This window comes from Perca flavescens, chromosome 5, assembly GCF_004354835.1.
Source record: "Perca flavescens isolate YP-PL-M2 chromosome 5, PFLA_1.0, whole genome shotgun sequence".
NCBI lineage: Eukaryota > Metazoa > Chordata > Actinopteri > Perciformes > Percidae > Perca > Perca flavescens.
The window spans coordinates 19,463,575-19,487,037 of NC_041335.1; the positions used below are offsets into that span (position 1 = coordinate 19,463,575).

The 23,463-nt window shown below is 40.5% G+C and overlaps 1 protein-coding gene across 1 annotated transcript in view; it reads right to left on the reverse strand.

Annotated features, from left to right (window-relative positions):
* Positions 1–23,463, reverse strand: part of bmpr1ba (bone morphogenetic protein receptor, type IBa) — an 80,569-nt gene that overhangs the window by 15,739 nt on the left and 41,367 nt on the right. The window contains exon 2 of the mRNA XM_028577610.1: positions 12,357–12,817. Coding sequence (XP_028433411.1) covers positions 12,357–12,462 — 106 coding nt within the window. The 5' untranslated portion in view covers positions 12,463–12,817. The remainder of the gene's footprint in view (positions 1–12,356; positions 12,818–23,463) is intronic.

Consider the following 23,463-nt stretch of genomic DNA (forward strand, 5'->3'; position numbering starts at 1 on the left):
TGGGAAAATGAGGCGCCAAACGCCGGCCACAACTGTGGACCGCCACATGTGGGACGTGATCCCCGGGCGCAGGGGCACACAACAACGGGGAAACGAAACGCCACAACAAGAGGACGGTTGTGGTTAGGAGAGAATAACGAGGAAAGGAACTGCAACACGCAATCCCCCGGTCTCCGGGGTGCAAGTCCTGTGTTGTTTGACCCATCCGCCACCCTGACCAACCTCCCTGCGCGGACTTTCACCTTATCAATACTAGGCTACTCGCTACCGGCATCGTTCTGTGATCATGAAATATGCTTCCCATTGAAATACATTGCTTTAAAATTCGTAATCACCACACGAAAAAAACGACATTATCGTGTCCTGTCCACGACTCAATAGATTCAATAACGTGACCATATCGCAAACTGCCATGAGACCAGGCTGAATTGAATTTAATGAAATGATGAAATCAAAAAAATCAATCAATTTGAAAAACACAAATGAGATTATTTACATGTCTGAACAAAGTCTTGTACCTATCCAACAAGCTCTGTGACCAGGATTGAGACCCACCACCAAGACGCCAGAAGTGATGTCATGTGGCTCAGACAGAATATAGCTTTTTAAATGTTTTCTTTAGGAAAAACAGCACAATTAAGCTAGTGAGAGGAGGGACGAGGGAAGCTGTTGGAGCTGCATTCAGCTGTTCTATCCTCCAACACAACATCATCAACAGCTCTTCAAACATTCCTTCATTATGTCACACTGATGAATGATGCAGTAATGAGCCAGTGCCAGTCTCTTGTGATACAGCTGTCGTGGTGTGTGTGTGTGTGTGTGTGTGTGTGTGTGTGTGTGTGTGTGTGTGTGTGTGTGTGTGTGTGTGTGTGTGTGTGTGTGTGTGTGTGTGTGTGTGTGTGTGTGTGTGTGTTTGTGTTTGTATGTGCCCTTTCATGGGGATGAGTGACAGGTACACAAGGATTCCGGAACACTGAGTTCATTCCAGAAGGCCCTCAGCTTTCCCTTTGGAATACAAGGAAATGATGAAACGGTTCTTTAAGGAGGTATGAGAGAGCAAAGCAAAGAAAAGGAGAGAAAGGATACCAGCTGCTCTCTTTATCACAAGCTCCTTCTCATGGCCATCTGTGGGATCCTACTCATCACAAAACGGCTTGTATCAATTCAAAGACACGGAGCATTCGGCTGGATCAGAGGGTTACGGCTGTGTAATTCTGATACCACTGGTTCAAATATGGCTTTGTTCTGATTTGACTACATGCTACCACTTTAATCTGAAAAATTTTGTTCTGATTTGACTACATGCTACCACTTTAATCTGAAAAATGAAAGCCACAGACACTACAATTGGGCAAAGTAATGCATGGAGAATGGATATCTTACTATGACTATTGTTATAACTCAATTAACAGGACTACACTGTGGCAACAATGGATTTATAAGATACAGAAATCTCCATCTGTTCATTTATAAATTATATTATTTTATATTATTTTTCCTGAATATAAATTCTATCAAGATTTCTATAACTATAAAATATAAAATAACATAGGCTGTGATAGAAGACTGAGCCATATCATCCACCCCGAATAAACCTTATTTAAATTGAAATCAAAATCTGTACATTACAAAGTTTATTACAAGGCTAAGCTAACCTGGGCTCGTATAACAAAGACACACAGCCTACTAAAGGCTACCCTATTTTGTATTTACAAAAGTTGTGTTGTGGGAAAACAAGAATAGCCTTTCAGGGTCTTTGTCTTTAATAGTTTTCTCTGTGTGGCAGCGGGTGGTGTGCAGCCGTCCGCTTGAGGCTCTCCGCCACTGCTTCCTGAATCCATTCCTCAATCCATGTCCACACCTGCTGTTTGGCCTGGGCTAAATCTGCATCAAGCAAACGCGCCCCTTCATGTGACATTTCAGTCTAACCCTGTCAATCACCTAACCACGCCCATTTCTGTAAAGACACTAGACTGAAATGACAAAGTTAAACAGAGTTGATGCATCTAAAAAAATATGCAAAGAACATGGAAAATGTCCTCCTAGATCTCTTTTCAAACAATTCCTATGGAAGACAAATGGTGCTACAAGAAGCACTGGTTACCTCCTACAGATCCCTTAAAGCGGCAGCTCTTTTCTACCATCAGACAGATGTGTATGTCACAAAGGAATGCTTTACCGTAAGCAACAGCATACAGATGCAGTACGTACTGTGCCTGACACAATATCAGTGTATCAGTCTTTAAAAACTCACTCTATATTGCAATGCAAAATCATCTATTTATGGACAACACGCACAATCCACTTTAACTAAGTTTACTTACTGTATAATCTATAAAAAATAATTACAGACATATACATTAAATAGAAAAGATGAAGAAAAATGTCCCTCAGAAACAGGCTGATGTGATAAAAAGCATTTATTGTTTACTCTGTCATCAAAGCCAATGCCAAGCAGGTTTTAATAACCAGTGGGATTTTCCTTTCTTCTTGCCCTTCTGGGTTCATTACATTTGCTCTAGTATGGCAGAAAAATAACCAAAAAACTGGTGTCATGAAAAGCTCTTTAATTTCTACACACAGAAACGCTCAACATCTCCATAAACCGCAGGGACTGCAGCACTTATTGATATCAAATGAACTGTGAATGAACTTTTACCAATTAGTTCCATTAGTGGTTTCTTTGAGAGTCATTCTCCCACAGTCAGAAAGCCTGTCTTTTTTTCTCCTTGTAAATGGGCACAAACATGTTCCACAACAATTTCCTAACAGTTTTATCCTATACACAAATCAGACATAGATCCACAGCCTTCAACGTGTGGTTTCTAATGCAGACTAGAATTAAATGTCTTACAAACAAAACCACAAAAGTCCACACTGTGGATATAACAGAGCACTTAAAAGCACACATACACACTCTCATAAGCTAAATGTGGTTTTGGGAACAGAAAAATGACAGGATAGTAGAGGTACCTTGCATTTTTGGGAGATGAAATCCCGTTTAGTCATGATGTCACCTTTTTTTGTGAGCATATGTGTCTATTATCTCTGTCACACCACTGACCAGAGTCGGGCCAGGGTTGTCTGATCAGTGTTCGACCATTCTTTTGAAAATTCAAACCAAGCCAGTCAACATGGGTATATCCCTGGTCATGACAATTCAGAAATGACCTGGGTCACAACACTGGAGCAATGCATAACAATTACCTTAAATTCTAGAAATGGGTGGGGCTTTACACGTCATATTCAGTGAACAGCTAACATCACATACTCCAGTCCAGCTGTATACCAGCAAAACTAATATGTTTCGGGCGAGTTAGCGCTTTCAGCCAAATGGCTTAGCAGGCGCTAATGGATCCAAAGGTGTATCTCGTAAATTACACCACTAATAATGCCTGGAATGGTACAAAACTTCTACAGTAGTACAAATAGGTTTTGTACTTTGGCATTGGAAAGTTTGTAAGCACACCAGGAGTTTATTTGAATAACACTTGGCTGATGGCTTTGGTCTCTACGAGCAGCCTGTGGTGAGACGGCAGTAAGACGAGTGCTTAGGGACTGTCTACAAACTACAACACCGAAAAGAAAAGAAGCAATCTTTTTTAAACGACCTGATCTAACGGATTCAGCTTCTTTTTTATGTTCTCACACATTTACAGATAGGTACAATATAAGTAACCACACTTAAGCTGCACTTCCTTTTTAAATTAAGGACTCTAATGTCATTTCTCAAATAAACACTGATGATATATGGTTGCCAACTCATGGTCAACACAATATGCAGGGACACAAATACACTTTTTTCTCTTCCTGGCTGGTTGAGAAATTGCCCCACTTGAAACAAACTTCAACTGCATGTTTTACTTAAATAAATACTCCAAGTGACACAAACATTAAGTACACAACACAGGACCATAAGGGCAAGGAAGTGATCCATTAATAGAGGGGGATGTGCAGAAGGGGCACTGTAGAAAAGGAGGACGAATATGTTTATGTCATCCTAACAACAAGTTACAAATCTTAATGTAAATTTGGTCCTGGAGGCAACATTAACTGAAATGAAATGCTTATTCAAAGGTCAAATGTGATCCTGGCATTTGTAAACACGTTAATGGCTCAATGGGCAAACTGCAGGTTCCAAATATTCTGTGCACTTTGTTCAATTTGTATGCCCACAAATTGCTTGATTACAATGAATGCTCTGATTACACTTACAGAGTGACCCAACATACATAAACCAAGGTCAAGCTGTTTTGGCACTCAAGGTTATTTCTAAAATGGTGTATGATAGCATACAGGCTAAGAAATAGGAAGATATAGTGAAAATGTAAGCACTTTGTGTTAGTCGTTTTTGACTTAAAGGTCCCATGGCATGAACATTTTACTTTTTAAGGTTTTTTAACATTAATATGCTTCCCCGAGCCTGCCTATGGTCCCGCAGTGGCTAGAAATGGCGATAGGTATAAACCGAGCCCTGGGTATCCTGCTCTACCTTTGAGAAAATGAAAGCTCAGATGGGCCAATCTGGAATCTGCTCCTTATGAGATCATAAGGAGCAAGGTTACCTCCCCTTTCTCTGATTTGCCCGCCCAGAGAATTTGGCCCACCCATGAGAGAGAGACATCATGGCTTTCAAACGAGCAAAGTGGCAGTTGGTCAAGGCCACACCCCCACCCCCCACCTTGTCCCCCCCTCTCTCCTCCTCAATAGCTACAGACATAGAAATGGCACATACTAAGGAAAGGTCATTGTGGGACTGGCTCTAGTGGCTGTAATTCTGCACCAAGGCTGAATTTCGAGAAAGAGACTTTACAGACACTAAGGCCTATATAAAAGCATCCAAAGAGCACCATGTCATGGGACCTTTAAATTATAAAGCACCTTGAAGCTGTTTATAGTTGAATTTTAGTTGTAATATTAAAGCATTTGCCTTTGACTTAGAACTTTTAGATAACCTGTGACCAATGGATGAAAATAGACCTATTACCATGCCACTTTATTACTTAACAATCAGCACCCTGTTCACTCCAGACCAGGCGTAGTTAAGCCTAGGCTTAAGTTTGGTTGGTGCAACAGACGTTAGGTCAACTCTAAAGACTGGTCTTAACTAAGACTTCCTTAGCAGTTAGGACCAGGCTTAGTAAAGCCCTGTTGGTGCAACCAGCTGCTGGACTGTGGTGGCAAATAAGCAATTAAAACACTGAAATACATACAGTCGATTGCTGACTTTTGGCTGGAGATGCTTAGCACCACTGATTCTCAGAAGATATTTTCGAGGACAAAGAAAACTGTAAAACTGTTACTATTAAAGTCATTTTAACACGTTCCCTTCAGATTTGGGTTATATCCAACTACAATCTCAATATAACAGGGATATTTTGTTAGTTGTCATTCTTTCCGAGTACCCTTCTGCTACATCTGTCTTTAACACCACTGCCTACTTCCTAATGATTCAAATCCTTCCATCCACAGCGTGTGATCAATCAATATGTGTTTATTTTTATTTACAATTTGTGAATCCCAGATTCTGTCAAGGGGTCATGAGTCCTATTGAGTCAAGTCTGTGTCAAGATTTGTGCCGGAGTATCATCGGAGCAGAGCCACACCGCCAAACACAAATGTGTGTTATTGTTGCTATCCACTGTTTAAACTTCCAGACTGGATGCATATCATGGAAATTATATAAATATTCAGTTCCGACACACAACATGCATGTCACACACACACACACACACACACACACACACACACACACACACACACACACACACACACACACACACACACACACACACACACACACACACAGTAGAGAGAGGTCTGATGGTGTTAACATTATAGCTGCCATGTGTTTATTTCCCAGAGTTCTGGTCTGTGGCGTCTCAGTCATCTCCACAGGCTTAAACAGTCACTTTCCATCCATTTAGCCTGTGTGTGTGTGTGTGTGTGTGTGTGTGTGTGTGTGCGCTGTGGGAGGATATTAATGCATTTCCTATTAATGTGTGGATAATGTGTGGAATGCGGAATGCAGAATTAGTGTGTATTCGCTTAACATCCTTGACGAGAACACATCTCTACATGTATCAGTGTGTGTGTGTGTGTGTGTGTGTGTGTGTGTGTGTGTGTGTGTATGTGAGTGCCTGCTTTGTGTGTTTGCAAAAGTGTGCATGTGTTTACAGTTGCATGCGTCCCACTGTCTCCTCCGTGTGATTAGCTTCCCATTAACTAAGTCACATATCACCCATCAGCGGTTCCAGGCCTCCTCTGTACTATCTCACTGGACAAACATGCTGTCGGCTAGGACCATTCACTCACACACACTCAACATCCACTCCCATCTGGACAGCCATTTAGTACCTATCATAGCGTATGATGATTGTCTGTATTGCAAAGCCATTTGGTTAAAAGTGGGCATCCTGACAGCCATAAATGACCATAAATTACAGCTTCTGAATTTATTTATTTTTCACTGCCAAATATAAAGTAGCTGATTCATTCACTCTCTTACTTTGCTTTTCTTCCCTGTGATGTGATTAACTAATACATACAATGACAGTACCTTTGAAAGGTCATGGATGATGAGGTGATTTATTTAAGGTTAACACAAAACAAAACATTTTAATAAGCTAGTAAAAGCGATCTTGGTCTGAAAACATTGAAGATCTCAGGTTTAAACCACTAACTCTAAAAGGATAAGTTAAATGTGACCTTTTGTTTTTTGTCTCTTTTGAAGTTGATTCTGTCATGCTGAAATGAATGTGACCAGACAAATGTATAAAGTTCACTGAAAAACATTCTGTTTATAAGGCAGTTGGAGATAAAACAGGAACTTCACCTTGGGGGAGATAGTGTGCTGAGGGGAAGACGTCAGCCGAAATCGGCCCAACAGATATTTTCTGTTATTTAGACTGTCTGCTAGGAGTGCTGAGTCATGTTTACTAAGAATGGGTACGCCTTGCTTTCTGAAGTGTATATAAACCAACTGTATTTTTTACTCGTGGAAAGACGTTTCCACACTGTACTTTATGTGCTCTGTGAAATTGTGTTTCCTGCTTGCAAGCATAATACATATAAAGACCAAACTTGATTTTTCTCAACTCTCTTATTTGTTTCACTCTCTAAACACCTTGCTGCAAAGAAACTTCCACAACAGGCTGTTTAGCTCAGATTTCAATATGTTGTTCATTTAGTCTTGGTGTTTAGTCATGAATAGAGTTTAGGGGAAAACTGTATTTCCTAAAGAAAAAGGGAATAACTTACAGATTGATTGAATAAGGCTGTGAATATCTCTCTTGCTGTATGTTGACATCTACGTTTGTGCATTTAAGTGTATATATATGAAAAGGAAAATTGATAATTTTCAGTCCCCCAACATGGATCCTCCTCTCTCTTCTTTTTCTTCTTTAAACCCCAACAATTCCACCTCTTTCATATATATTACCTGTCTTGCCTCTAAACATCAAGTCATACACACAAAAGCAATGTGCAGTTACTCTCTGCCCAAATCACCCTTCCCCATCCAAACAAATTGTTCCAGGGGGCTAAGGGTGGGTGGAGAGGTGGGTATTATGGAGGGGGCGTGCAAGTGCATGGAAAACCCTAAGCCCTTATAGTCCCAGCGCAGTGCGGCTGGGACAGCCAGCTATGCTTTGCTCTGCTTCACCTGTTATCTGTCCATCACTGTATTGTGTTGTACTCTACTGTGCCGAGAGCTCTCAGCTCACACAATATCAGGACTGTACGTCACAATAATAACCACAACTTCACCAGTAAAAAAAAAAGTATGATTAATGCTCTTAAACCATCCCCAACAGCAACATTTCTGTTGTAATTTATCAAGTAAAGGTGTGCAAAAGGTGTTTTTCCGAAACCTACTTTTCCTATTCATATATAGGCTACTGCTTTAGCGAAAGGCAGACTGAGGGTTCAAACTGGCCTCTGCACCTATAAATAGACGCATAAATAAATACAAGAAATAATATTTTGTTTAGTTTTTTATGAAAATGCCCCCCAAACATTCTTTTTTGCAAAAATGATTTTCTTACATGCTGACTTTACATCTAAATCAATTCCCCATGTCTTAAAAATTACACACACACACACACACACACACACACACACACACACACACACACACACACACACACACACACACACACACACACACACACACACACACACACACACACACACACACACACACACACACACACACACACACACACACACACACACACACACACACACACACACACACACACACACCTTCCCCTGCTCCAGCTGTGTCTTAAGAAGTCAGGGCCAGACCGGTAATCTGACTGGGATAGAAGTTACTGGATCTGTATCCATTACAGGATGTCATACTCCTCCGTCCCAAACTCTCCTCACTTCCCCTTACCTTCCACCTTTTAGAGGTCATTTCAAAATCACTTTTATTTTCTCAAAAACACACATAAGAGCTGTGTCAAATATCGCATATCAGGGGCTCATATTTATGTCATTGCTTTGTCACTGAACCCCTATATCCTCAACTCCTGCCACCACGTTAGCCTTTTGGGTCCCACCTTGTTAACCCTCACTGTTCACAAACTCCCAGGGGCAGACCACGGTCTCTGGCCCCTGCTGTGTTGAAGAAAAGATTTCAGAGGTCACACAGAGAAAATAAAAAAGGCTAAATCTAAGGTGTGAGTTTACCTCAGGACACCAACAATTTGTTTTCAACAAACCGGCAGCAGCACCTTACCTCTGCGTTTCAGCTTTATAGCCAGCAGATCACTAGTTCTAATGAGGTATCAGTTTCCAGCGAGGGAACACAACACATCCTGTCAGGAAGCTTTGAGGCTGAGGAGCAGAAAGCGCTACTAGCAGTTTGGTATAGTGAGTCAGCTCTCACGCCTTCTGTTTCTCTTTTCTGAAAACTGCTTTTTTTTGTCAGAGTCAGCTGATAGATATGTCAATGCCTTTGTGAGAGCTAAGTACCCCATGTGAATCCTCACCATTTGTGTCTCTAAATAGACTTAACTGAATGCTTTTGAGGTGATGAGATGCATCCATTTCATTGTGGGTGACAATGAATGCAAATAGAGCATGCAGTCTGTCTTGTGTATTACCTCCACAGCCTATTGATTTTCTCAATAACTAACAACAGACACCACAGCATTCAACATTAGTCTACATTTTGCCTTTTTTACACCCCGGGCGGGAACACAGTTTTGAGGAAATATGTCCTTGTGTGAAAACAGCATCAACTTAGTAAAACCTGAAATCATCAAGCATGTGTTCAGTGACACAGACAGTGAGAGAGAGAGAGATAGAGAGAGATAGAGAGAGAGAGAAAAGAATGCAGCACACCGATTTTGTCAACTTTTGGAAAACTATAGACTACAAAAAGTCTATGAGATAAGAGTTGTAGAGCGGTACCGCACATTCTCAGTACTCAAAGAACACAGTGTTAAACAACAACATGTGTAAATGTATTATTTTGACTCAAAACCGAGTGGGTGCTTTATTCTGTTAAAATAAAACCTGAAATTCTGCAGCAAGCAAAAGAGTCTCATTAGCGGGCAGTGACAAAAGCCAAGCAACTGGCAGAGCTTTGACTGTGAAAACTGATACAGCGGTGCTTATTTCCACCAAGGACAATGAAATGTAAGCTATCACGCTCACTCTTCACTTCCCAGAACTCACACTGAAGGCTGCAGCCTGGCGTAGGTGGAAGGCCACAGAAGATCTGTGTTTGTGTGTGTGTGTGTGTGAGTGTGAGTGTGTGTGTGTGTGATTTATAAAGTGTGCATTCCCTACGCTCTCATTTCTCCTTGAAGAATAATGAACACATCGTCCTTCACTTTGTTTGAGACAAGGGCCTAGACATGCTGTAGGGAAAACTGTAACCATGCAGACACAACACGGTAGCTGTCTACTGCCCGTCTAAAACCTGTAATGACTCCATTTCACCTGTGGCTATAACAGGAAAGTAGAGTGGTAAGGAAGATGGAGAATAAAGTGAGGAAAAGAGAAAGTGAGGTACAGATAATCACACTTAAAAACAGCTTTCTCTACCTGCTACATCTTTGTCTTCATACAGTTTTTAAGAAAATAAATATTTGCCTGTTGAGTCACAGTTGAATCTATTGCAGGGCAATCAATCACCTGTATGTCAACCAATGAATGAGGCTGAATGAGGCTGTTGCTAGAAGGCCTTGGGCATTTTCAACTATTTGGAACTGACTGAGCATACATGATGACCAAATAGCATTTAGAGTAAGAAATAAATGACAAACGGTTTGTTTTTCAAATTTACACTCTGGGCATTTTGCTGAGGCCCAAGCTGAAATGCATGCACTATTTGTTCTTTTTTTAATTTATACCTGGGATTTTTGAGGATGCTCTTAGCTAGTGCAAAACATAGCATTATTCTTACAGTTTAACAATTTTCTGGCTTTTGATTTATTACCTCATACAGATGGAGCAAAGCGAGTAAGCGCACCTCTAGCAGTAATTTGGGAAAATGGGGATGAAGGCTAAAGAAATGTGTCCTCAGATACACAAATTAATGTTTTCAGTCAGTACTCATCTGGTGTATATCAGGAGCAGATAATTTGTTTCACTAGTCTACAGGTGGTACATTAATGTTACATTGGTATTTAAATGGAATGAAACATTACATATCCCAACACCTGATACCAAAGCCAAAACTGCACTTATGAGATGTATTATAAGTCCAATTTGCAGCAGTTGCAGCAATACAAAATGTTACATTTTCTAATATAATATGAACTTGATTGGTAGAGGTCCAACTTTATGTCAGATTTCACATATGTCTTCTTCAGCAGCTGTTCTGCAGCTTCTTGGACAGAGCAGTCTAAGTCTGAATTTATTTTATGTTTGTGTCCATGTGAACTCAATGTGTGCATTGCAAATGCTTACATGTTCATGGCATTCAAAATGCCTAATATTCCTTAAAAGGTTTGGTTTTAAATGATAATACGTCATCTGCGAGCAAATCTAAAGAAACACAGCATGGACTCAATAGAAAAGCCGACTCAGCCTGGGACAATGACAGGAAAGATGGATGGGAAAGAGGGGTGGACATGCAGCCAGAGCTCGCAGGACGACCTCAGCACATAGCACACTGAGTATGAAGTATGAGCCTTTGCTGGCTTAACATCATGGCTCCCAGCTGAAACAATTTCCAATGACTTTAAATAGACCAACAATAAAGAGAGAAAAGAAGAAAAAATGCACAGACACTATAACTCATAAGAACACACTATATACAAATTCCATCAAGTCGACTTTTTGGAATAAAGATAATCTACAAAACGGCTGTGCCATGGTTTAACCTACAGTATAAGGCTGCAAAAACAACAGAGGCAGAGTGTCAAACCTTAATGACACACATCATGGCACTAAACATAACAGACTATTAAATCTGACACGTTCACTCTCCAACACCTCGCCAATCACACTCCAGATACCAAACATGGTCAAAGACAAAGCGGCTGATGCGGCTGACGCTAACAATGTCCGTCTGTGAGAATATACTGTATCTCTCTCTGTCTGTTTGAAGGAAACAGCAAACACACTGTGATTGAAGATATGAAATTGAATGTCAAAGCAACTGTAGAACTTTTAAAATTGTGTGAAACTGAAAGTGATCACATAATCAATAACTTACCACACCTCAACTCGCGATAACTCAATTTATTTTTGTATAGTTAGAAGAGCAGTAAAGCTTGTTGATTTACTATATGGATATGATATACAATTAAAAAATATATATATTTGTGCTATAATAGTGTTTCGAAATGACTTCTTAACAAAAAGGCAAAACACAAGAACTTGCTCTACCAAAAACCTATAATTTGACGATTGGAAAATAAAATGAAAAAGACTGTATCTCAGCTGAGACTTTTTTGAGCCGCCTGCCTTTATAAAATCCTACTGCTGTGATGCAGACAGGTAGCATTAAACATGAATAATTTCCAGATGCAAAGCCACATGTCTTACATATCTTATGTTGAGGATCATGTCTACATCAGTTCCTACGTTTTGGAGCATCGTCATCACGAGTAGTTTACAGACTACAGAGAACATATTTAAGTTGCAACTTTTTTAAAGTAACACACATGTATCCAAACAATATAGAAGATTAAAGGTGTGTAACACAGAGTAGAGAGAACAAAAATACCACAACTGTCTTTAGTAAGGAGAAGAAGAACTTACAACAACAGAAGTTTTCAAAGTGTAAAAAGAAACAGATTTTTTTGATGAGTTGCATCAGAGCAACTTCAGAGCAAAGCTAAGCAAAAACAGCCAAAATGTTGAGGAGTAGAGAAAGTTTTGCAGTAACTCACCGTGTGCTTGTGTGTGAAGAGAGAACAGTCCAAGCAACAGCAGAGGACACCGGCTCCAGAGACAGAGAGAGAGACAGCGCTTCAGCCTTTCTCCCTGCACTGGCATGGTAGAGTCTGCCGCTCTGCTCCCCTCTTCTCCTCTCTTCAATACACTCCACACGACAGGTTCCGCCACTCACACACTGCCTCTCTCTGAGTGTGTGTATGTATGTGCCAGAGAGAGAGAGAGAGAGAGAGGTGGGAGGGGGAGTACAGGGCATGCAAGCTCCTGTGTGTGTGTGTGTGCGTGTGTGTGTGTGTGTGTGTGTGTGTGTGTGTGTGTGTGTGTGTGTGTGTGTGTGTGTGTGTGTGTCTGTGTCCACTGCAACGTGAGAAAGTCCACACCACACAAAACACACCAACGGCGGCGGCGGCAGTTGCAGTTGATTGTCCTCCAACCCGGTCTGACAGTAGCAGCCCAGCTGAGAGAGAGAGAGGGGAGAGAGAGAGAGAGAGAGAGAGAGAGAGAGTAGAGAGAGGGGCAAAAAGGGGGAGTTTACTTCACTTGCCTAGTAGGAAGGGCTGACCCGCTCACACACGCACACGCACAATGAGGGAGGACATGGGTGGAAAGAAAACGGGGGCAGGGAGCAGACAGGAGCAAGATGGGGTTTAGTAAAACGTAGGAGGAGGGTGAAGAGGATATTGAAAACAAGCAGCAGGATCTGTGGGATTCAGTTCCTTTAACAGCTTGCAGATAATCGTTTCCACTTTTCATTTTTTTCATGAATTCTTTGAACAGTGAAAGTGGAATGAATAGTTGATTTAAGCGATAGACTATAAAGATAGTGTCGTAGCAGTAGTAGGCCTACATCGGAGATGATGGATTGAAAAACCATTGTGTAAAATATAAACCATATAAACTACAGTTACATCACCGTTTTAAACATCACAGAAACATCAATCACCATACTTTATATTATTACAAGGGGTCCTAAATTTGTGTATGCATAGTCTAACTCTGGATATTTGATGATTACTCGGTATGTTCAGTAAATGTATCGGGAGCTCTTCTCCAGAGTAACAGCCACCAGTGTGAACACTGTCAAAACTCCACTGTGCATGCCTTCACCAGCAGCCCAAGTGGCAAAGTAAGTACTAGCAAGGGCATACTTTAGGTGTGCTAAACCTGAGTGGATTTCAATTGTTTGTTTTGTTACATGAGAAGACTAAATTTGTAGCATACTTAAATATGTGCGTATGTCTTACAACCGGAACAGGCCTATGAAAAATAATGTTTTATGTCAAACTGTAAAGTTTGTCTGACAGGTCTCTCCACAGTTACCAGTCAAAACGATTTTTCTTGATTAAGAAGACATAAAAACATCTCTCTACTTGCTACATATTTTTCTTCATACTGTTTAGACACGAGATAGTGGCGTTTTGACAGAATACAACAAATTCATTTCATAAAAAGACACCTGGATTAAGGAAAACCTCTGACAAAACATTTCTTCATGCAGTGATGTGCTGTTAACAAATCAGGTAGCTGTAAAAGGCACTATAAAGAAGCTGTTAGAGATTACATCACCCTTGCCTGGAGCTTTTATACTAATAAATAAATGGGTTGCGACACTCTAATAGACCATTTCCTTTTCAGAGCTATCCTCTTGCCTGTAAGGCATTTACTGTAGGCAAAACCAAACTCTATGTGTGTGTGTGTGTGTGTGTGTGTGTGTGTGTGTGTGTGTGTGAGAGAGAGAGTGAGTATATGTGTGCTGGGAACACTTTGCTTTTAGTAAAAAAAAAAAACATTACAGATTTGAAACAACTAAATGAGCAGCTATTCTTTTCCCTAACACAAAATGCTGATTTTTAAGTTTTGAGGTTAAATGGACGGGGCAAACTGTTTTTGTTTTCATGTTAATTAGTCTCGTTTGTAGCCGCCGCTGTTCTTTGCACTTCTTTTCTTTCTCACACTCGTTCATGTTGTTCATTAGTGACAAACAATAGGCAGCCTGGGTTCCTCGCTCCTCGATGAGAGGAAAAATCACTTCATGAATAAACAGTCCTGCCCTATTCTTCTTCTGTCTCCCCTTATCCCCTCCTCTCAGAAGCCCCTTTCCCACACCAACCGTAACACAGTAGCTAATGTTCCTGTTAGTTAAGATGCTCTGGTAGTTTTACAGCTAAGCAGCTAGTGATATTTAGGATTTGAAATGATTATGTATGATGGTTTTAAGTAGCCACGAAGGCAACTCGATCTCTTGGTCGGCATGTTGGCTATGGTAATGAATTCGTAAATATCAAGCAATTTAGCCATAATTTACACACTCTCGTAACTTCAGAACTATTTCTGTGGTGGCCATATTTTCCAAATTGCCACTTTACCTAGCTGTGCTGCCACCTGTGGTGAGAAGAAAAACATAATGTAACTGTAAAGAAATTATACAATTATCTGTTTAGGGGACCTTCTGTACTGTATGTCCCTTTTGAATGATGAAAAATATGAAATGACAGAAAAATCACACAGCTGTCTCCTTTATCATTCCTGCAAAAACATGTGTTACCCACTTACTTAGCTGCCACCCCCCCTCCACCTTTCTCTCCTTTTCCCACTCCCCTCCTCCAGTGAACCAGAATGTCATTTCAAGCATGTCTAACCACGGGAAGCCTTTTTAAAACTGTGACAGCATTTGCCCCCAATCCCCACTAGCTGTGAAGTGTGTGTGTGTGTGTGTGTGTGTGTGTGTGTGTGTGTGTGTGTGTGTGTGTGTGTGTGTGTGTGTGTGAGAGAGAGAGAGAGAGTATTGTATGTCTATTATGATTTGCTGGAGGACATGATATCATATGCAGATTGAGGATGACCCCTTTTAAAACTATTTACTTACTTTAAATACCTTACTTTAAGGTATTTTAGGCTGCTGCCACACACACACATCTCACACACACATACACACACACACACACACACACACACACACACACACACACACACACACACACACACACACACACACACACACACACACACACTATTCTTCCAGCGTGTCACCCTCATGCTGGGCCTATGATGAATGGCTGAGACTGTCACAAGCGAAGGATGAGCAGTAAAACTGAAAGACAAAAAAGAGTAAAGAAAAAGCTGCTGACAGGAAAAACAAAAGGAAAGATCTGAGAAGGATGATGGTTGTCTGAGGCGGTTTTAAGTAGAGATTTCTGAAGGAATGAGATAAATGGAGGATGGTGACCTTTTGGGGAGAAGTAAAAGAGTTCAGCGAGAGGAGAGAAAAGGTGCCTGGGAAGAGGACGACGGGGTGATGGACAGTAGGGCTCAGAGAGAGATAAAAGGAGGGCATAGAATGCTGTATGTTGCCGAGGCTGTAGAAATGTGAAAACACATTCACTTTTTGATCTCTCAAATTAGAATACAAATGGGACATGATGTTTATGAGAAGTGTTTACTCCTGATATTTTCTGATTTCATATTTCTATATTAGGTCAAAAATAAAGTTTCTCTGACATTTGAATCTGAAACAGATAGCACTTCTGTTTTTTATATTCTATGGTATTCATGATCCATTTTCACATTCAGATGATGTGTCTCAGCTAGTGCTGGGGGTCAATATGCTCTCTATTCAGCATTTGCCCTCAACATTTTTGACAGGCTGTCATAACACAACAACTTCACGTGTCAACAATTGAAAGAATGTTGACTTTGCTTTCAGAATGCTGAATGTCGCCGAGGCTGTAGAAATGTGAAAACATTTACTTTTTGATCTCTCAAATTAGAATACAAATGAGACATGATGTTTAGGAGTAGTGTTCACTCCTGGTACATTTTCCTATTTCTGATTTCCTATGTTACTAATGTATCTTCCTTGTGAATTTGAAAGGGAAGTGATGCATTCTTCATGCTGGACAAAGTGTCTCGCCGCCAGTGGAAAGCAGTAACCTGCCGTATGCTGAAGAGCTACTTCTACAGTATATCAAGGTCAAATTCCTCCACTGCCAAGCACACTGGGAGCAGACATTTCATTTTCCAAATGCCTGATGTTAAATGTTTCTCTTCTCATCCTTATTGGAATCTGCTGGAGTGCTGCAGTTCTGAGACCACAACACTTTTCACAGCTTTGGAAGCCAAACCATTGGCTTAGCTAGGTTGCAGGATTTATACTGACGCAACTTTAACCATTTATTAGGCTCAGTCAGATTCCTCTGTCGCTGTCCAGTAAAAACCATGTCTCTGCAAATGTTTTTCAAATTTAAAATTTTTCATTAATTGTTCCTTTATTGGTTCAGAAAATGTTCATAAGAATTTACAATGCAAAAGATTTTTTTACAAATCAATATCTGTTAACAGGTTCTGGGGAGTACTACTGCATATGTGTGAACAGTTGTATAAAGCCCTTTGTGGCTCCAGAGGAAGCTGTGCAAGGTCTGATAAATTGAGATCACTTGAGGCAGGGTTGGTTGAGGCTGAAGACTACAACTTTGAAAATGAAAAAAATCTGTGGGTGTGAAGATAGAAAGAAGTGAGTTCACCAGACCTATGTAGCGCACTCCTCACCTCAGCTTGAGGTTGGAGTAGCTGCTACTAGCATAAGGAAGCATTCAGACCAAAGAAAGTGATCCGGCGATTCGCCGCAGGGTTTTGCCACGGTGGGAGTGTCACTTAAATGTGAGTTTGACAATGTTATAGAAGTGCAAAGCGAAATCGGTGGATTACTCTTTTAAGTTGATGTTTTGGAGATACATGGTTTTAACACAACAGTGGCGCTTTAATACAATATGAGATACTAAGGACTTTTTCTGCTGTCAAATGAAACCGCTGTTCCTTCAACAGTCAGTTATTCAAAATGTGACAAATAACAAGCACGTGCACTTTCACACCGTTGTGTTTATTGGAAAAACCACACAACAGCTCTTTGTGGTTACATGGACTCGTCATTACCAAAGATGTATAAATGGACTTGGCATATTTATGCCTTCTCATACAGACATATTTGTTATTCAAATACATCATCTCCGCTTTGGGATATCATCTGCGCCTGAGGATTTAAAGACCACCTTACATTTTCCTGGTTCACTTTTAGCAGCATTTATCCCTTCATTTGATGTGTGAATTGACTATCAGACAGGGGATTAAGTACATTTTAGAGAAACACCTCTGTGGCACAGCAGCACATCTGTTAATCCCCAGCAATTCACTTCAGCATGTCTTTAAACTAACAAGCAGTTTAACATAATCTGCTTTAAACCTGTCCATTCACTCCTATTCACTGGAGCATTTACATAGCAATCGTTTCTGCCTGAATGGTCTATGGAGAGAGAGAGAGACACACACACACACACAATGAAACAATGAGAGAACATGCGCAGGAGAGTGAGGGGTTGTAGATGTGTGGGTGAGTTGTGTGTGAGAGTATATGTAGTTCCTCTTCCTATTACAGTCGATTTGTACTTTCTTCTCTTCTCTGTCGCAGGGAGACATATATACAGTGAAGAAGTAGTATTGTTTTGTTTTGTTCCAGAAATAGCCACAGTTGAGCCCAAAAAAAAATGTAATATGCTTTGCCAAATAGACTACAACAATCAGGTTTGTCCTGCAAAAAATGTAAAATAGTGGAAAGTTGTTTGGAGGGAGCTTGAAGGAGTTGGTGTTACAGATTTATTGACGGAGGCAAGTAGGGAGTGCATGAAAAACTGGTCAGAGGAATGTGTGAGGGGTGGAGTGGAGAAGCAAAAGAGCGTGATGATGAAGGATGGAGTAAACGGGCTGCCTATGAACAGTGTTAAACCTTTTCACCCCGACTTGTTGCAAAACAACTTCAGCATAGAGTCCTGTGACTGGGGCCCATCTTCACCTACTCCTGTCAGAAACACACCCACTACAACTCATCAAAACAACCCAAGAAATTGATGAGAGAAATGAGGAAAAGAAGGGATAACGCGTAGATTAAGGAGAGGCATGATGATGAAGAGAGGCGACAGAGAAGAAGTCTGCCATGTCCACCTCTGACCTCAATTCTGATTTGTTCTTGATTGACCTTTTAACTTTTGGCCAAAAAAAGCCCTTGACACTACTGCTAATCCTTTCTCACAGACAAATCAATATGAAAGTCAACAGTGAAAACAGGAGTGATGAAAAGATAAATTATATACACAAGAAGGAATGAAGAAACTGGAAGATATAATAAGAAAACGCACTTGTTCCTGTTAACTTATTACTTCGGAAAAAATGCTGAGTCATTCTTTCCCCAGATTATTTTTTTTGGGCATTTTTAGGCCTTTTTTATTTTCACAGGACAGATGAAGACATGAAAGGGGAGAGAGAAGGGGAATGACATGCAGCGAACCTGCGGCCGCTGCGTCGAGGAGTAAACCTCCATACATGTGCGCCTGCTCTACCAACTGAGCCAACCCGGCCACTGTGTTATTCTTTAAGCATAATATGTAAGTATACATGTCCTGCATTATAAAATGACCACACATTAAATTAATATCAAACTGATGGTGACATTTTGTGGAGTGTCCTCGATCAGTGCAATTTAAAAAAAACATGTTCCTTTTAATGTGAAGCAGCAACAGCAGGAAAGTATGGTAACTTAACACAGCTCCCATATGGCTGACAGTGATCAGCAAGTGGACAAGAGCATCCAGTCAATTTACCAAAAGACACCTCAATATTATATGCGTCTCCTCTACAATACCATGGACGATGAAAAATTCATTTTGAAGGTGGAAAAACACAAGATATTAACGTTATACGACACCACAGATCCTTTTTATAAGGACAATGCCAGAAAAGAGAAGGCATGAAGTTTAATTGCATGAGTGCTTGGAGTGGAAGGTAGATAGCTAATAAACACGTGATTGTTCTTTCAAGTGCTTGTAGAGAGCCTTCAGTGTTGGTTGGGCAGGCAAGACGCTTCGCTTCTAACCGCGAGACGCTCCTGTGTGGTATGGCGCGTGGCGGGGGACGGAACCAAACTGCGGCGCAGCAGGAATGGGTCACTTCTGCGCATTATGGAATTTTGGGGTAAAGCAGACCGACCTGAACCCATGGAAAAACCCTAATATACTTTATTCCATCAGTCAGTGCATTTTTCAAAATGCCTTAATAAAGCACTGAGAAGATGCACTTAAATGATGTTAAGAATCCAATCAGCCATGTTCAAGATATTGTGCATGACACACAACAAGATAAACACCATTCACCAAGGTTACAGCAATCTTCAGCCAGAGCTGTCTCAGATATTTTGTGGGACAGATGGAAACAGAAGTGGGGGCTGATCATTGTGGGGGGCGAATAAATGTTAGTGGGTGGTTGCTGATCGTGATCCTCAGTTATTTGGTAAGCTGTTGCAGATTTGTGAATCAGAAAAGGAGGCAGACAAAAATCCCACAGAGCAGGTGGGACTTCTTGCTCTCTCTTTCAGCTCCTACTCAGGAAGTAGCTGCCAAACAACTCTTCTGTCTTCTGCAAACAATTCTGTTACCTTAACAGGACGTTTTCAACATTCCACCCTTTTGGTCATTCAGTTCCTTATTTAACGGCCGTAACCCCTGCTCTTCACAGGGGGCCAAATTGACTTGGCTTCTTCAAGACTCAAAAACACTGCATGTGTCAACTCTTTCTCCTTACAAAGTATATTATTTAGCCAGAAGGCTCTTGTTCTGACTGCATTTGATTTGATATACGCCCCCTCATAATTTATTTATGACACTACAAATACTCAAAGTAAATTTGAGCCTTTAATTTGTGGTTTTGCTTTACCGTCTCTGTGCCTTAGAGAAATGTAACAGGATATCAATCCCATTGAAATCCTAATGAAAACATTGTATTTGCCAGGTAGCTTGAGGGAAACCCAGTCATTCATTTTAGACATACTGTAAAGCAATTAAGAATAATTGAAATATTTATGATATCATGATTACAGAGGTGGATTTCTGATAGTCATTCTCAGTTTTGTAGTGCCTCACCCTAACCACACCTTTCCCTGTCAATGAGTTTATGGTAGTTGTAAAGTGATACAGTGACTGGTTTCACAATGACAATAACAAGCTGTAAAAGCCATTCCCAGTCTATCATTAGGCCTTCGTTAAGTTTAAATGGCTTGACACCTACCTCTCTCTGTGTGTGTGTGTGTGTGTGTGTTTGTGTGTGTGTATGCATGTGATACTAGTCGCAGTAACTTCGAATGGATAGCTCATGTTTTATGGGTACAGAGATGTTTGTAACCCTTCTTTATAAAGGTGATGTTTATTTATAATTGTATAGGTATGTTTCTAAACAATAGAGAATAAAAGAAAGAAAAGGGAAAGAAAAGATTTTATTTTTTATGAGGTGATTAGATTTGAGAGGGCCTTGAAAGCCGTATACGTACACATATGTGAGAGAGTACAGTGAGTGCCCTAATTATTTAAACAGGTTTCCAAAGGTGAACTGGCGGAATGCTTTTATCATGAAGACGTTATAGCAAATGCAATGTGTTTATCACAAGTAATTAGTGGTACTATTCATGAATGAAAACTGAGTTTTAACTAGAGCTAAAACAAATACCACGGGAAGAGCTACGTTATGTAACAGGTTGGTTTTGTGAAATGTAAAAAAAGATGGTTTGAAAAAAGTGATGTAGGAGCATATACTGTAGCCTAGAAATCTAGACGTACCCTAGTGGCAGCAAATGTAATTTACAGCCAGGGTCAGTCTAGCAAATTTCCGTTGGCTTGCGAGCTGGAAAAACCAAATTCTGGTCAGGCCAATCACGTCGTGTATAGAGTCAGTGGGCAGGTTTAACATAATGACGGCAGAGTTGCGACGGTTCCGCGTGAATTCCCTGCTACTTGAAAACAAAGAAGATGGCTGCTGCTGCTGGCGAACAGCGGTCTTTCGAATCGGCTTTGGCCGCGACTCTGGAAACTTGGAGTTAAGCACTTAAGTCATTCTTAAAAAAGGAAGATGTGTTCAGAGTTTTGCCGAACGGATACGGCAAAAGTTTAACCTATCAACTAGCGTTGCTCTGGTTGGCTACGAGTGCAGAGGGAATTTGAAAGACAACCGTTTATCCCTCCCCTCGGATTGAGCCCTGCCAATGGTGAGTTACCAGACCCAACATCTTGATGTGGGTCTGGCTTGTTAGGCTAGTAGAATCAATTACGCTGAGGGAAACACTGTATTGGCTGAAACACTGAGTTTGAATGAATCTCTATCAGTTGATAAAAAGTAGGATCACTAATATTTGCATCCCTAATACTTACCACTGTCTTTGAAGGTATAACAAATTATAATACAAGTGCGAGTAGCACAAGGGTGTTGTACAATTTCTTACTGCCAATTTAAATGGATTGCTATCAAACAATGGGAAGAAGTAAGGAGGAAGCTTAATATTTCTGAACTCAACGGCATCAAAAAGTTCAACAAGAGTTCAATCAGCTATGGAGGAGGCACATGCCTGTCATGAGGCAAAATAATTGCAAGAGTTCAGAGTTGTTTTGGTTGAGCCGTCACTACGGCAGTTTGGGGAAACAGCCTTTCAAAGATGGTTAACTAGCAGCTTCACATTGGCTAACAAATGGGAGGAATAATTGTTTATAATTATTAATAATAATAATAATAATAATAAATAATAAATGTTTGAAGATGTGTGCCAAATAATCTCAATCACTTAAAGTTGTTTATGCTAATTTGATTTATGTCAGCTCTTTTGCTTCACTTTCCGAGATGCCATTGGACACTGATTTACAAGGGGTTGTGGTAATTGTAATTATCCATTCAAAACTAACTCGGTTTTGCCCTGAATAGGTGGGGAGGACCACCTAAAGTGGGAGCTTACGCTAATAAAAGAGCTACACGTGTTCCAATGGCCAATGACAACTGTTCCTGCAGCCAAGAATAGCAAAGCCCAATAAAACCTTTCTGTCTCTATTGCTTGTCCTATTCACTGTTGCTTTCTCCAGCTCTCTTTCTCTGTCTCACACACTCACACATGCCAAGCACAATGCATCTTTCAGGTGATTAATAATTCTTACGCATGCCTGCTGAGTGTTGTGTGTTTGGATATTTCATAATATCATCATATTGAAATATTAATGACTTTTAAAACAAAACAGTTCTGAATGAAAACAAAAAACTATGTGTTAAACTAACCGACAGTGCAGAGAGAAGCACCATCAAATTATCTGAAAACATATGCAGACTGGTTTACAGAAGGATCACTTATTGAACGCAATATTTAAATTATCAATAATTACTCAAATTAATTATTATTAAGAGTACAGAGTACAGAGGATTAGAGAAGAAAGACAAAAGAGTGAGAGACTGAAGAGAAGAGAAGAGAAGAGAAGAGACCTGTTATGGTGGCTGTTTAGGGCCAAACAGAGCAAGGTGACACCTGGGGCAGGGGGTTGACCTACAAACCGACGGTAACCCCCACACCTGCATGAACACACGCATACAAAGACACGTCCACCAACCCAGACACATAAACATGAACACAGACACTAACTTATTCACACATCGTTGCCCACAACACCAGCTCCTCTAGACCTGCCAAAAGGCCACCATTTGACCAACCGATAATACCATCTGTTAGGCAAAACACTAGTGCTTTGTAATTCTTTCTCATAGACTTTACCAAACAATCAGATAAACACTGCCAAGGATTGAAAACCCTGTTTTACTGAAGACTTCAAAGGAGAGCAATGTGAGAGAGGTTAGAGGTGAGGGCCAGAATTAAGGGGGGGGGGAAGTATGTCATTTCATTAAAACAGGCACTGTGTAACAAAGAATGGAAGATACATGAAGAAAAAGCAAGAGAAAGAAAAAGAGAATAGCTGTTTCCATTCCTTTATCATGAGAAATGTAAGCAAACTTTAGAAATGTTGCAGAAAAAAAATTGCGAATTAGGTGCGTTTCCATCAACAGGTTTGGAGCGAATAAACAGGCTACAGCGTATTTTCGTCAAAGGTTGGCACTATAGGCTAAGCATGGATGTTGTTGCCAGTAAACAGAGTAGAAGTAGAGATTGCCATCTAACCACATCTAACCCATCTACAGTATGAGATAAAAATGGAGAGATTTATTCAAGACTTTTGTTCAATTTTGCAAGTTCTAACTGTTCTT